At 37.3% G+C, this 16,488-nt stretch overlaps 1 protein-coding gene across 1 annotated transcript; it reads left to right on the top strand.

The window, feature by feature from the left end:
* The first annotated feature begins 4,436 nt into the window (after window positions 1–4,436).
* Window positions 4,437–8,148, top strand: LOC121756908 (dammarenediol II synthase-like). The gene is made up of 12 exons (XM_042152338.1): window positions 4,437–4,476; window positions 4,619–5,035; window positions 5,122–5,211; window positions 5,306–5,500; window positions 5,575–5,659; window positions 5,743–6,098; window positions 6,299–6,754; window positions 6,836–6,942; window positions 7,061–7,204; window positions 7,284–7,461; window positions 7,544–7,708; window positions 7,800–8,148. The coding sequence occupies exons 2-12, from the start codon at window positions 4,634–4,636 to the stop codon at window positions 7,917–7,919; spliced, it is 2,298 nt and encodes a 765-aa protein (XP_042008272.1). The 5' UTR covers window positions 4,437–4,476; window positions 4,619–4,633; the 3' UTR covers window positions 7,920–8,148.
* Window positions 8,149–16,488: the final 8,340 nt, after the last annotated feature.

The following is a 16,488-nucleotide window of genomic DNA, read 5'->3' as shown; positions in this document are numbered from 1 at the left end:
CTCGTATCAACATACGGAATTTAATTTACGAGACAAATACGGAAAATTCGAATAATAATATTAAAACTTAAAAAGTACATTAATTTTAAAAAAAAGTACAATAATTTTTAAAAAAGTAAGGTAGAGAGAGTACTCGTTAAAACAAGTGGTGTGAATGAAAATGACGTTCAAAGCGCGTATATATAGTGTTTTCGAAAAAAAAAAATTTTAAATCTGACGCCGGTTTGACGCCGAATAGGGGTCCTACAATGGCGCCGTGAGGATCGGCGTCGGAACCGGCGTCATCGCGCGAATCGGCATGGCCACGCCGATTTCGCCGACGCCGGTTCCAATGGTTCGGCGTCAGAACCGGCGTCGGTGAAAAATCGGCGTCGCGATTTTGACGCCGGCATTGGAGATGCTCTTATAATAAAATGTGAGTGAGAATGAGTTAGTGTAATGTTGAGTCCACTATAAAAAATGATAGGAGTAAAAGTCAAATGTGACAAATTTTTTGGGATAAACGGAAATGAAAATAAGTGCCAAAATTTCAGGGACGAAATGAGTAATTGAAATATTATTAATGAAAGAAGAGGAATTTATCAAATAATAGAGACTAATTTTAGCAAGTAGATATTATGTTCTTAATATATTATCCTTCTTATAGCAAGTAGATATTATGTTCTTAATATATTATCCTTCTTATATTTTGAACAATGGCTTTAAAAAGGGATTTACGATAAATCCATTATGTTATTACTTATTTTAATCTTTTACTATCCTTGTTAGTTTAAAGCGTGTCATTGAAAACGAAATTGTGGTAAATTCACACACACGATATCTAGTTTAATTTTGAGATAATTATATTCAATAGAAAAGTGAATACAGCTAAATGTAGAAAGAAAAAAAGAGATATCCAAATTCTTGAGTGGTACAAGATTTTAGGAGGAATTATTAGATGGAGTAAGTAGAGAGAAAAAAATATTAAATATTTTAATGAGAGAAAAGAGAGAAGAGAATGATTTATTTTTAAATATAGAAATTAGACATCTTGAGTGAGATAAATTGAGGAAATGTGGACATCTGAATAGAGACGAGAAGAAGAGAGTAATATTTTAGCATTCAAAGAATGTAGCAAGCAAGTGTTTCCATTTGGACATGAATAACGGCGATGAAGAAAGAAAGTCGAGGTGATTATGGTCGGTAAATGTATTTGTGGCGTCAAATAAAGTTGGTTTATACTCTACTTATTATTTTTTTGGAGTCAATAGTGAATCAATTCTGACTTTGCAGGCTTCGATGCGAGGCCTATGAATTGACATGTGCTCATTAATTGGATCGCATTTCCAGCGATATAATTTGTGGGATATAGTTTATATAATTATCAGAATGAAGTGGCATATTATTGGCGCTGCAGTATTAATTAATATAATTAATGATTGTGTGCATTTTTCATGCAAAATAAACTGCCGTTTATCTAGTTTAATTACAAATATTATCGAGTTATCAGAATAAGACATATTCATTTATATCAAAAATTATTCCGCGTCCATTTTCCGTAACATTGACATCGCAAGTCATTTTAGTGACTTGGTCAAAAATATTCCATGCTAACATTTTCTTTCAAATATTATGACACAAATAGACATTATTTTATGCCATGTTATTTTTTAAATAATAATAAATAAAAATGAAACGGTGACATTAAACGACCTACGTCATGATTTCATGGAACAAAAAAGTGAACGTGGAATATTTTCGATACAAAGGTTGTAGTTTTAAATAAATTTCTTTAGATTTTAATTATTTATCATAAAACAGATATACATAATTGGGGGTTTAAAAAGATTTTTCACTTGTTATTATAAGCGTGTTTAATTATAAAAAAAATCCAAGTGTCATAAATTAGTATTAGTTGACTTCTATAATTTACACCCAATATATTACTTTAGAGCATCTGCAATGGTGGACGTTCACGCGGAAGTCCCACCGGCGTGCGGGAATTCCGAGACGGACTTCCGTCATTGTGCGTCCCTTCCATGGATACGGAATTCTGCGAAGGAATTCGCAGTTCCGCGGCCATCGGCGGAATTCCGCGCGGACGTCCGCCATTGCGTTGACGCCCGCGGAATTCCGCGCGGAATTCCCGTTTAATGCATTAAATGTTTTTTTTATTAATGGAATATTTTTCCTTATTTGTGTCGACTATTTAATTCCGTAAATTTCGTACTTCCGGAAATTGTTTAATTTGTGAATTTGTGAATTTTTTTAATTGTGGGAATTCCTTTGGGAATTCCGCCACTGTGCAGTGAGAATTCTTTATGATGTGGCAGTGCAGAGGGAATTCCTTATGACATGACAGGAGGTGTTTTTGGGAATTCTGCGGAGAATTCCGCCGGGAATTCCGCACCACTATGGATGCTCTTAGTCATTAATTGACCAACTCACTCCAATGTTAACGATTGGGGAAAGTCAATATATTATTTATTTATGTGTAGTAAAGATTGGGGTAAGTCAATACTTGAAAGTTGAAAGTGAAAATAACAATTAAAAAACCTGAAATAAACAAATTGGACATAGATTGAGGCTTTGATATGCTTTTGCTGTCATGTAAATTATAATAGTGCATCTGATTCGGCAGCTAATATTTAATCTATAATTAATTCTATAGTTTTGATAACAATTATTTGGCCCACGTATTCTTATTGTCTCATATCTTGGCGAAATATATTTATTTCGTAATAGTCACCGACTTGAAATATTTATATTTCTAATAAATTAGCGACTTTGTTTGGTGGCTCAATAATTTGTTACAGGCGATTATGTAAGGAAAATATAAATATATTAACATATTTATGATAAACACAAAAGCTATACTAGAAAATCCCAGCATCAGACTACATTTGTTAGTCTCAAACCCAAAAGTTTAAAAGTACAATAATCGTTAATTAATTTATTGGATTTTTATTATTAATTGGACAACGACGGAGTCAACTTCGATATGTTAATTAGTTTGAATTTCGATTAAAACTGTCTTAATCTAACTTCAATATATGATATTCTAATGAAAATGTAGTAATTAAAATTTTCAACTACTAGCCGATTAAATCAGAAAATGACCAATTCACACGTTACTTTTCCCACTTTCTGAATATGACTACACAGTTTATACTATTGTGACCTTCATGAAAAGAGTGTGTATATAAAGAAATTTACAAAAACAGGGTATGGTCATATAATATTTATATTAATATTTAGCACCCAACATTGACATCGACAATAAGTATTGTCAAGATAAGACTTTTTTGCCCTCTTGTTGATTAGATTTCTCCATCAACACTTTGTGTATATAAGTAGTTTATGTAGAATCTAATTATACTTCACTTCTAATTTTTGCTCTCTCAAAAATACTGCTCACACTCTTTAACGTCCGCCAACATTTAGGTATGTATGCTATCTTATGCACCTTCCTTTTGCGAGCCGATCCTTTGTTGTACGGAAAAGCATAACTGTGCTGAAACGGCGCGCTAAAGCTAGTTCAGTACACTGTGTATCAATTTAAAACGATGAAATACACTCTCTATTGTGTTTCCTCATGGCAAATCGTCCGCACTCAATTTCACGCTACTTATCATACTCAATGGCGCAATATGTTGTACTCGATGACATATACGCATCATGCAGTATCCACTTCTATGTTGTTATGTTTATGCGCCAAGTGATCTTTAATTAGAAATTTTTGCTTTATCTAAATTTATTGTTGATTTGAAGGATTAGAATCTTGTGAGGCGCTATAAATTGAGTTCGGTAGTATTTAACACAATGGGCCTCCTTCAATCAAATTATTTGAAAGAATTTTCTAATTTTGTTTGTTTAATCATGAGATTAAGTCAACAGTTTACAGTTATGTTGCTACTCAAGTGTAGTTGTAATCCTTGATTTAAAACTATTTTTTATTATCCTAAGGATTATAATCTATGCTGTCAAAATATTAAATCACTGTGAAAATATATAAATAAGAATATTTATTATAGATTTTAATTGTATCCGGCCCTATATCTTGAGATGCAAATTTTGTTTCTTAATAAAAGAAATGGCAAAAGCGACAAAAAGAGTAAAAATGTTCAATAAAATCCCAATGAATATTCGTCTCACAATCAAGTCAGCTGGCAATACCTCAATTTTAATTGGGTCTATGGTTGAGAAGATTGATTTAGGAGATCGAATCTTTATTTAATAATTTAAAATAACATAGTGGTGTTTGAGACTTTTTTATTTAAATTCAATAGCCAACCAAGTTTTACTTTGTCATAAAAATTATCGTTGGCACGACTTCCTATATTCTTCAAGATAGTTTTCATATTTACAATTAACTTTATTAATTATTAATTAATCAATCATTTAATTGCCTAGTTCTTTAAATAGCATCAGTCCAAACCTCCACTTCCCCACTCACTTAACAAACACACACAATCTTACATTCATTTCTTGTAACTTGTAAGTATTCATGCTTGCTAAATTCTGCTAATTATTTTGATTAGTGGCATGAAATTCAGTTTAACTGTGTGTCATGCATATCAAAACCTAGTACTACTCGAAGCTAAACTTTATTTTTTTGTTGTCGGAAAAAAAAATTCAGTTGAAACAAAAAAAAATGTGGCGGCTGAAGATTGCGGAGGGCGGCGGGCCGTATCTCTACAGCACAAACAACTTCGTCGGGCGGCAAATATGGGAGTACGACGAGAACGCCGGAACGCCAGAAGAGCGAGAGGCGCAGCTCGTCGATTTCCAGAAGGCTCGCGAGGAATGGAGCGAGAACAGAAAAAAAGGATTCCATTCATGCGGAGATTTGTTTCTGAGATTGCAGCTGAAGAGGGAGAGCGGAATCGATCTACTTGGGATTCCGCCGGTGAGGATCGGAGAGAATGAAGAGATTAGTTATGAAGCTGCAACGGCCGCGGTCAAGAAAGCGCTGAGGGTGAACCGGGCTGTTCAAGCCAGCGACGGCCATTGGCCGGCCGAGAATGCCGGCCCGCTTTTCTTCACTCCTCCTTTGGTAACTTTTGAGGAGTTATAGTAATATTTTTTTTACTACAGTAAAACTGTAACTAATTCTTTTTTGCGGTCGTTTTGTGTGATTAGCTAATATCGTTGTACATAAGCGGGACGCTGACCAAAGTGATGACGCCGGCGCATATAAAGGAGTTGATTCGCTACATCTACAACCATCAGGTGACTAATCATAATTAGACCAGACTTCGTGATTTAAATGATTATTATATTAACGTAACATATGTGGATAATTGTATTGTATTGTGCGTTGCAGAATGAGGATGGAGGTTGGGGATTTTACATAGAAGGGCACAGTACTATGATCGGATCAGCTTTGAGCTACGTGGCGCTGAGGATACTAGGCCAGGGACCGGATGATGGCGACGGCGCCATGGCTAGGGGAAGGAAATGGATCCTTGATCATGAAGGCGCTACAGGAATTCCCTCGTGGGGAAAGACGTATCTTTCGGTAATTATTTCTCTTTTCTTCACTCTTTTCACATATTATAATGTAGAGTTTTACCATGAAAATGTACATTTCAGGTTCTTGGAGTATACGAATGGGACGGCTGCAACCCACTTCCCCCAGAGTTCTGGCTCTTCCCTTCAGTCTTCCCTTATCATCCCGGTATAACTATAACATAACACTAACACACATCCATCTCTTTCTTTTCCTTTTACACTAACATGGTTGCAACAAATATAATGCAGCAAAGATGTGGTGTTATTGTCGCACAACCTACATGCCAATGTCGTATCTATACGCTAGACAGTTTCACGGACCCTTAACCGACACTGTTTTAGCCATCCGTAACGAAATCCATATAAAGCCTTACGATCATATAGACTGGAACAAGGCGCGCCACCACTGCTGCGAGGAAGATCTTTACTATCCTCACTCTAGGATCCAAGATCTTCTCTGGGACACTCTCAACTACTGCACCGAGCCATTGATGAGGCGCTGGCCGTTGAACAAGATCAGGAAGAAGGCAATGGACAAGGCCATCAAATACATGCGCTACGGTGCTGAAGAGAGCCGATACATCACCATTGGATGCGTCGAAAAAGTACGTACAATGTACATTACAAATTTGTTTCTGGGTCACTCTTAAAAGACTACTAACTAATTAGGATTGGACGACATTTATATATTGCCTCCAACTTTCTTCATTCTATGATGTGGGATGACATTGCAACCAAACACAATTCACTCTCACAAACTGCTTCATACAAATTGATATGATCTTGTGTTGGTTGGATGATGCAGAGTCTGCAGATGATGTGTTGGTTTGCCCACGATCCAAACTGCGATGAATTCAAGCACCACTTAGCAAGAGTGCCTGATTACATGTGGCTAGCGGAAGACGGGATGAAGATGCAGAGCTTCGGGAGCCAGCTTTGGGACAGCGTTCTCGCGACTCAAGCGATTATCTCAACCGGGATGGTTGAGGAATACGGGGACTCTCTGAAGAAGGCGCATTTCTACATAAAGGAGTCTCAGGTGAAGGAGAATCCCAAGGGGGATTTCGCGGCCATGTATCGTCACTTCACCAAAGGATCATGGACTTTCTCAGATCAAGATCAGGGATGGGTTGTTTCCGACTGTACCGCTGAAGCGCTCAAGTGCATGCTTATGTTGTCGAAAATGCCGGCTGAGATCGCAGGAGAGAAGGCTGATGCTGAGCGCGTTTATGATGGTGTCAATGTGCTACTTTATCTGCAGGTAACAAAATTAATCCCTATTTTAAATTTATCTGTGTTTATGTGATATTTTAGAAGTGAATGTGTTTGTTTTTGTGTGCAGAGTCCTTTAAGCGGCGGATTTGCGATATGGGAGCCGCCAGTTCCGCAGCCGTATCTGCAGGTTTTGAACCCTTCGGAGCTCTTTGCAGACATCGTGGTTGAGTCAGAGTAAGTTGCCCGGTTCTCGAATATATCATTAATTTATTTTAAATATTATGTTTCGACTAAATATATTGCTGGGTCAGTTATTATATCTTTACCAACATTTGTTGTTCTGTTGGTTTAGGCATGTGGAGAACACTGCTTGTATAATCCAAGCGCTGATCTCGTTCAAGCGTTTGTATCCGGGGCATCGCGCCAAGGAGATCGAGGCCTCTGTTGCACATGCATTGGAGTTCCTGGAAGGAAGGCAATGGCCTGATGGCTCATGGTAAGAAGCTAATTTAATCAATCCTTTCACTTCAAATTTTTTAACAAGACTTCAATGATCATATATGATGGTATTGCAGGTATGGATACTGGGGAATTTGCTTCTTGTACGGAACGTGCTTCGTGTTGGGAGGATTTGCTGCGGCCGGGAGGACGTATGAGAAGAGCGAAGCAGTGCGAAAAGCTGTGAACTTCTACTTGACAACACAGAATGAGGAAGGTGGATGGGGAGAAAGCCTCGAGTCTTGCCCAAGCATGGTATGAATATTAGTTAAATTGAATAAATAAAATCTCATTATAAGATCAAAACTATGTAACTACAAATATGATGTTGTAACAGAAATACATTCCATTGGAGGGCAACCGCACGAATTTGGTTCAAACGTCGTGGGCTATGCTCGGTCTTATGTATGCCGGACAAGCAGAGAGAGATCCGAAACCTCTGCACAAAGCAGCAAAGCTGTTGATCAATGCACAAATGGATGATGGAGATTTCCCTCAAGAGGTATTTAAAACATAAACGCCTACTATATCTTAATTTGCCTTATAAATGGTTCTATTTGAATAAATTGCTGAAAAAATGGAAAAATTGACAGGACATAACAGGGGTGTACATGAAGAACTGCATGTTGCATTACGCGCAATACAGGAATATATTCCCGTTGTGGGCGTTGGGAGAGTATCGTAAACGACTCTGGTCATCGCAATGCCTGTAAACGTGCATCGGATTACAAAAAATAGTTATAAATATAATATGTGTATGTTTGTTTGTTGAAAAATCTGATAGAGCGATGTTAAAGATATTTGCAGAAAGTTGCAATAATAAAGCTAGATTTCCAAGAGTTTGTTTTTTTTACTGTAAAGTTATGTAATAATAAGCTCCATTTTCTCCAATGTGTTATCAATTTGGCAGCATAAGTGAATGTTACTTCTTTTTTATATTTATAATAGCAACTTAATGAAACATCATATTCAATTTTCACATTCAATTACGTAGGCTTAAGTAGACCATGAGCAAGTTCTAGAAACTAATGTCATACTTATTTCACACACAAATGAAATTAAAACTCAAATCTCGCTTATGTTTAGCATGAATCAATAACAACAAGCAATTCACTAGGATGCATCTCTTGTTAAATACTACTAGTCATTGATAATAAGGACATTATTTGTAAAATTGTACTATAAAACATCATTAGCAACTCGTCAATCGTCACCAACCCTAATTAATAAAGAATATCTTAGAATAATCTCTAAAGTTTATTAATGAAACAAAAGCAAGAGATTCCAATATTTGAGGACATTTTAACATCAATAAAAAACAAAATAACAAGAAAAGTTAAAATACCCCACAAACTGAAATAGAGCTTACAATCTGCCATATCCCTTCACTTGTTTAAAAATATGCAGAGAATAAGTTTTGAAAATATAGTGACTATTGAGACTTAATATTGGTTTCAAGAGATAAAGATTACGTGTATAAGACATTTTGATTGGTGGAAATACCGACCAATAAAACATTCAATGATGATTTAAAAAAGAGTAAAATATATATAGTTAAATTTAGTAGGTCTTTAATGATTTTATGGGCCGTGGATTGAATTTGTAAAGTGAAGTTTTTTCTTCATGTTTTATGATAAATTGTCTTATTTGTTTTGGGCTTTCTTAAGAACTCGGAATATTATGCATTAATTTTTTTGGAATTTTATCTCTCTATGTATAAAATTTAGTACCGATCCCTCCATATTAAGAAATCCTCCCTTCGGTCTCCATTAAATGTCCTATATTTAACTGGTGTGGATTTTAAGAAATTGTTTGACTTCGTGAAGGAAAATAGGTGAGAAAAGTTAGTGGAATGTGGACCCCACTTTTATAGTTTTATAATAATTGTAAGTAGAATGAATTAGTGAAATGTGAGGTTCATTTACTAAGGCCATCCACAATAGGCGCCCAGCGACCGCCCAGCCGAGCGCCGGCGCTGGGCGGTTCGCTGGGCGATCTATTGCAGCCGCCCAGCGGGCGATTGGAGAGAGAAACCGCGCAGCGCTGGGCGGTCGCGTGGCGTTGGGCGGTCGGCTGGGCGGTCCGTTCGGCGCTATTGCAGCGCCCGGATCGCCCAGCGCACCGCCTAGCGCGAAAATTAATTTTTTTTTTCCGAAACACTATATATACGCGCTTTGCTCGTCATTTTCATTCGCACCACTTGTTTTAACGAGTACTCTCTCTATCTTAATTTCTGTTCAAGATCAACAACGGGAAATGGATCTCAACAACGAGCCTAGTTCCGGGAGTAGCGGGTCACAAACTCCGACGATCCCTGTGGGAAGTGGATGGGGTCAGGTGCCCGGGTACTACAACATGTACCCGTGGCAGCAGATGATGCCCGGGGCCCCAATGGGGGGAGTCCGCCGGGGGGGTTTCCGCCAATACCGGGGTGGGTACCCGGGATGCAGATGATGCCCGGGGGAGCATCGACGACACAGTGGACTCCGGGGGTCGTACCGGCGACACAGTGGACTCCGGGGGTCGTACCGGCTACACAGGGGACTCCGGGGGTCGTACCGGCTACACAGGGGACTCCTGGGGGGTCCCCGGCGACGACGGGGGATGTCTATCGCCCCAGTTTTGATTTTTCGACTGGGTCTTCGCACACATCGACCCAAACACCCTTGGGGTTTGATAGTTTCTCCTTAGATGAGTTGGGGTTTGATACTCTCGGAGCTCCGGAGACTCTAGTTCAAGGGGGGGTGCAGTGCCGGGGCGTGGCGCCCCAAAGAAGAAGGGAAAGAAGAAGGTCGGCGAGTCGTCGCAGCCGGGTGAGGAGGAGGTACGGAGGAGGTGGACGGACGACGAGAACGTCGCGCTCAGCAAGGCGTGGGTGAGTGTTTGCGACGATCCTCTCGTTTCGAACGAGCAAAGGATCGTCAACATGTGGGGCAAGATAGCAGCAGCCTACCAGAGATTTTGCCCGGAGGGGAGGCCCCGCAACGGGGAGGATTGCCGGAAGGGCTGGAACCGAATCAGGGCGGCGGTCTCCCGATTTTTGGGTTTGTACACCAACGCACTCCGCATGATGAGCAGTGGCCAAACGGAGGATGACTGCAGGAGAATAGCGGAGAAAGCCTTCCCACTGAAGGGTTTATACAAGGACTTCACCTACTGGAACTGCTATCTTGTACTGAGCGAGTCCGAGAAGTTCCGAGTAGGTGTCGACTCTGGCTGGCCGATGAAGCAACGACTGAACTACACCGGCGATTACAGCGGCAGCAGCGGAGGTTCCCATGACCTCCCCGAGACGACGCAGGAGTTCCCCACGCCGCGTTCGGTCGGTGGCCGACCTCGCCCGATTGGGCGCAAGCGCGCTCAGCAGGCGGCGAGAGGGAACGCCGGAGCTTCCCAGGAGGCCCAGTCGGCATCCCCCCTTGGCCAATCCACCCAGGAGCTCAAATTCTTCGCTCGCGCCCAAACGCGCGCTCAGTTGATCAAGACGATGGCCGAATGGCGGGTGGCGACGGATCCCGTGGAGAAGAGCGTGCTTCAAACCTTGCTCATGAGCCTGCAGGACGAGTTGGAGGCTATACGGAGGGAAACCGGTGGCGGCGGCAGCGGCGTAGGCGGCGGAGGCGACGGCGATGGTGGCGGCGGCGATGGTGGCGACGGAGGCGACAGCGACGGAGACGAGGAGTGAATTGTCACTCTTTTTTATTAATGTATTTTTTTTTAAATTAATGTACTTTTTTTAAATTATTGTACTTTTTTAAATTTTAATAGTATTATTAAACTTTTCCCGTATATGTCTCGTAAATTAAATTCCGTATATTGTGTGATTGTTAATTATGTCATTTTATATAATAGTTATTAGTGATGTGGCTATTGATGTGGCTGGGCTATTTATGATGTGGCTAGGCTATGGCTGGGCTATTTATGATGTGGCAGGAGGATTTTTAGTGCTGATGATGTGGCAGTGGCTGGGCTATGACTGGGCTATTCCTATTGTGGATGGCCTAAAAGTGAGAAAAATGAAATGGAATATTTAATGGGGACCGTCCAAATAAGGAAATATGAGACATTTAATGGGGACTGGAGGGAGTATGACCTTTTTCTTGGACGATACGAGATTTTATGTAGTTTATTTTAAATTTTAAGTGATGAGGGAATAAAATAGAAATAAATATATTTCTATATTTAGTAATGAGTTATTAAGATCGAGACAAATTAAAAAAGAAAGTTGGTCACCTTCGATAGGACGGAGTGAATATTTAAGTTTGTATGTGTATCTTATTGCATCTATGTATTACGAAATAAGATGTATTTTATTTAAATATAAAAGTTGTGTTTTATACTTAACTAGTGTAAAACATGTGTGATGCACGAACCATTATTTTATTTGTATATTAATATCAACATGACATAAAAATACTATCAATAAATATGTATGCAACAATTTAGCCATCTATAAAATAAAACAAATTTAGTAAATTCACAGATAATAACATTGTTTCTGATAATAAAATTAAAGTATGTATATCAATTTTATAATGGTAGTGATTATTTCTTAAAATATAGATAAGGATATCCAGATAATTAAAGTATATATAAATGTTAAATAGTTCCAGAAATCATAATTACAAATGTTTTGAAATAAAATAATCCACTTAAATGTGATACAAAATGAAATAGTTGCATCAACAGCATCCAATTCTACATTCATTTGTGTGTATAAATTATGATAACTACATTCAACCATTACAATTGGTAAACCAGTGACTCGGATATTGAATGAAGAATGCATCGAAAGTAACGTAGTGAGAAATCAATTTGTGTGTATAAATTATGATAACTACATTCAACATTACAATTGAAAGGGGTTAATGTTGATTTGAAAGATTAGGCATCTTGGTACCATAAGTACGATTAGTTAGGCACATATTTAATACAATGGGCCAGCTTCAATTAAATCATTAAAAGGGATTTTTTTGAGTTTAATGTGATTTGAGTTATGTAATTGCTACTCCAGTATAATTGTAATCCATTAGAGCATCCGCAATGGTGGCGAGCCCACCGGCTAGCCGATCCCTGGTGCTTGCCGAACCATTGCAGCCGGCGAGCGCCAAATCGGCGAGAAAAACGGCGAGCGCACGCCGATTCCCTCGCGCTGGCCGAAGCGCTCGCCGATCGACTGGCCGCCAATTCAGGCTCCCGATCGGCAAGCGGAATTTTTTTTTTAATTTTCGAAACACTATATATACACGACTTGCACGTCGGCATCCCCCCTGTTGGTCAGTCGACAGCCGACCTCGCCTTCTTCGCGCGTCAACAAACGCGCTCTCAGATGTGGAAGGTCTTAGCTGAATGGAGGGCGGCAACCGACCCCGAGGAGAAGAGTTTTCTCCATGCGATACTCGTGAGTATGCGGGCCGATTTAACCTCCTCCGCGGCACAGGTTGGGGCCTCAGACGCAAGCTCAGATGCCGCAGATTTGGGGGTCCCGGATAGCGGCGACAACGGCGACGACGGCGAGGAGTGAGGCGGGGGGCTCGTGTGTGGAGGAGGATTTTTTTTATTTATGTAATTTTTTTAAAAATTAATGTACTTTTTTTAATTAATGTACTTTTTAAAACTTAGTATTATAATTGAGTATTCCCATATTTGTGTCGAAAATTTAATTCCGTATTTTGTGTGATTGTTAATAATTTATTTTTATAATTTTGTTTATTGTAGCTAGGCTATGACTGAGCTATTGCTTGTCCTGATGATGGGCAGGAGGAGTTTTTAGGGCTGCTGATGTGGCAGGAGGAGTTTGTGGCTAGGCTATGGCTGAGCTATTGCTTGTCCAAAACCATTGTGGATGCTCTTAGTTAAATACTCTTTTAGTCTATCTATAGCTGAGTCATTACTTTTTAAGCATGTTTGTTTGGCAGGAAAATGAAGTTGTTAAGAAAAATGATTACTAGGATTATGATTTCTTAGATTTATGATTCCTCCGAAAATGATAATGAAGAACTGAATGATGAAAACATGATTACTGTGTAAAGAGCTGAATGATGAAAATATGATTACTGTGTTTGGAAGCATGTCTGGATTTTGAAATTATAAATTTTATTTATTGAAATTATTTTAATAAATCAAATAATGTAAAATATATAATGAAATATTATATCTATATAATTAAACATGTTTACAACACGAGATGGAAGATGGAAGAGGGAAATAGATGAAAGGGAATAAAGCATGTTTGAGAGGGAGAGAAATGAGATAGAAATATAGATGGCGGAGGGAAGATGGATGAAATGGAATAAAACACGTTTGAAAGGGAGAGAACTGAGATATTTGGAGAATACTGGAAGAGAACTGCTATGTGGGAAAAAGAATATATAGGCTTATTAGAAGAAAAGAATGATCACTTTTTATTTTGAGTTGTCCCATTACAGCTGATCAGTTTTTTTTAGCTAAAAACAAAATTTCAACAATCTCTTATTTTATTTCCTCTCTCTTACTTTATTATTTTTATTTCTCTTACTTTTTTTCTATCATACTTTACTCTATCTACTCTAACTTAATATATATAATTTTCTTAATTCTCGTGTCCAAAAGAAATACATCACTTGTAGTGGGACTGAGGGATAACTAATTTTCCTTGATTTTAGGACTCCGTTTTCTTTCCTTATTTTCTTATAATTTCACAAAACACAGGAATTTAATAATTCAGAATCATATTACTTTCCACATCTTCATCAAACAGATGAATTATTAATTAGGAATTAGATTACTTTCCTAGCACACAATCCATATCAAACAAACATGGCCTTTAGGTTATCTAACTGTACCTGAGTCGTATTTCTTTTTAAATTGTTCCACTGAATCATTTCTATAACACCCACCATAAATATAATAAAAAATGTACCCCATCCGTCTCTCTATAGTATAAGCGTTTCGTTTCGGCATGAGATTTAAGAAAAGTTGTGCTGGTGAGTTAAGTAAATGAATAATAAAGTAGGAAAGGAAAAAAGTAGAGAGATGAAGAGAGAATAAAGTAAGAGAGAGTTAAGTAAGAGATAAGAAAAGTTGTTGCTTTTTACCAAAAAAAATAATGACTCAGCTACAGTAGGACAACCTAAAAAGGAATACAACTCAGCTAACGGAGGGAGTAATATTTTAAGGCACCAATTCCTAGTTAAGTATCATACTTATATTGATATATATATATAAACAAGCATAGAATGTTTCAACATCATTTACACCCATAGTAAAACTCATATATATCAGACTTCAACCTAATATACAACATTCAATATACAGAGCATAACTATACCCAAAAGCAAAAGTCATGAATATCCCAAAAGCAGAACAACTACTCGATAGAATGCAGTGCTGATGAGGAAACAAAAGATGTGCCAACAAAAGTCCTCTGATCCACCTAACTTGTTACATATACAATTATTTAGACCCAATTTTTAAAATACAAAGGTAAATATAATAAATGCAAATATAATATAATAAATGCAGTCGTGAATTCTTTAACAGTATTTATATTCATTTCAACATCAACATTCCCACATTTAATACTCATCAATTTCAATTTAACACACGAATACATGTATACCTTTCGTGATCATAACATGTACTCCCTCCGTCCGCGAATAGGAGTCTCATTTCTATCCGGCACGGATTTTAAGAAATGTTAAGAAAAGTGGGTGGAAAAAAGTTAGTGGAATATGAGTCTCACTTATATATATTAGTTTTAAATGATATGTGAGTGAAATGAGTTGGTGGAATGTGGGGTCTTTTTACCATTTATGGTAATTATGAACCGGGACTCCTATTCGCGGACGGACAAAAATGGAAAAACGGGACTCCTATTCGCGGACGGATGGAGTATGTATTATTTCCAGTGCGTGTGGACCGAGCGAATTCATTTATGGCATGGCTTTATAGCTCATGGGGCAGTTCATTATAACATGTCATGAATCTCCTGGCCGTATAACCCCACGAGTAAACGTTGTGTTTCAACACATATTATAGTCACCGCGTGCGGCCCGATCGAATAATCTATTCACATTTCACATAGATCGACACATATATCACACATATTTAACTTGATTCATTTCATGTTAAACTATCTAATAGTAACTTATTTTATTTCAGTAATAGCTATTTTTCTTACTCTACCGCAATACCTCTTTTCCTTAAATACCTCACGTGAGGTATTTCTACTTATTATTATTATTATTATTATTATTATTATTATTATTATTATTATTATTATTATTATTATTATTATTATTATTATTATTATTATTATATTTATATTTCTACATTACTTAGTCATCTAAATATCTTCTCAAAATTTCTATCATTTTGTAATACAATTATATTATACTATAATTTATCCTCTATTCTATTATTTTAAGAAAAACTAACTATACTTAAAATGCCAATTATTCTATTTCTTATTCTAATATTAAATTTTCTACCCTTATTTTTTATTATTTTAAATTTTAGAATATTTGGGGTGTTACAATTTCCTTTTTTAAAAGCAACAACCTTTCTTTACTCTATATTACTTTATTCTTTCATCATCTCTCTTCATTTTTCTTTCTTACTTTATTATCCAACACTTACGTTATTATTGATTATTTTAATACATGCACACACTTTTTCTTTCTCCAATTAAACACTTTAACCAATAACTCATAAATCTCGTACCAGCCAGGAAATGTGTCATATTAACCGGGACGAGGGGATTACTGTTTTTGTTTATCTTTATTTAGTCCATTTAACACAATTTATCAATCTTCTTGCTAAAAAAACATCTCAACTTAGTTAGAACGGAATGAACATTATATTGAATATATAGCCGTTAGCCAATAAAGTTTTACTTTATCATAAATTCAAACACCACCAAAGGAAGGACAATAATCAAGATCGATTTTACATTTACAATTAAATGGATTGGAATGTAATCAAATGCAAACTCTAAATATTGTACAAACTCCAAACTATGATCTGAACCGTTAGAAAATGTCAACAGATGACAAAATAGTAGCAACAGAAAATGTCAACACAGAGTCAACGGTTGATGCTGTGTTGACACTTTCTGTTGCTACTATTTTTTTCATCTGTTGATATTTTTTAGCGGTCCAGATCATAGTTTGGAGATTGTACAATATATAAATTTGCATTTTATCACTACCCTAAATGGATTAATTACTTAATTAATTGTTAACTCGTTGTATAAATAACATCAGTCCAAACCTCCATTTCTCCACAAATATCACACACACA

Source organism: Salvia splendens, chromosome 12 (genome assembly GCF_004379255.2).
Source record: "Salvia splendens isolate huo1 chromosome 12, SspV2, whole genome shotgun sequence".
NCBI classification, from domain to species: Eukaryota; Viridiplantae; Streptophyta; class Magnoliopsida; order Lamiales; family Lamiaceae; genus Salvia; species Salvia splendens.
This window is presented reverse-complemented; position numbering and strand designations above follow the sequence as displayed.

Bases quoted from the DNA above. Each gene is read 5' to 3' on its own strand.
- LOC121756908 (XM_042152338.1), top strand. From the start codon at position 4,634: ATGTGGCGGCTGAAGATTGCGGAGGGCGGCGGGCCGTATCTCTACAGC. The intron at 7,205-7,283 runs GTAAGAAGCTAA...ATGGTATTGCAG, and splicing joins CAATGGCCTGATGGCTCATG to GTATGGATACTGGGGAATTT. The intron at 7,709-7,799 runs GTATTTAAAACA...AAAAATTGACAG, and splicing joins ATGGAGATTTCCCTCAAGAG to GACATAACAGGGGTGTACAT.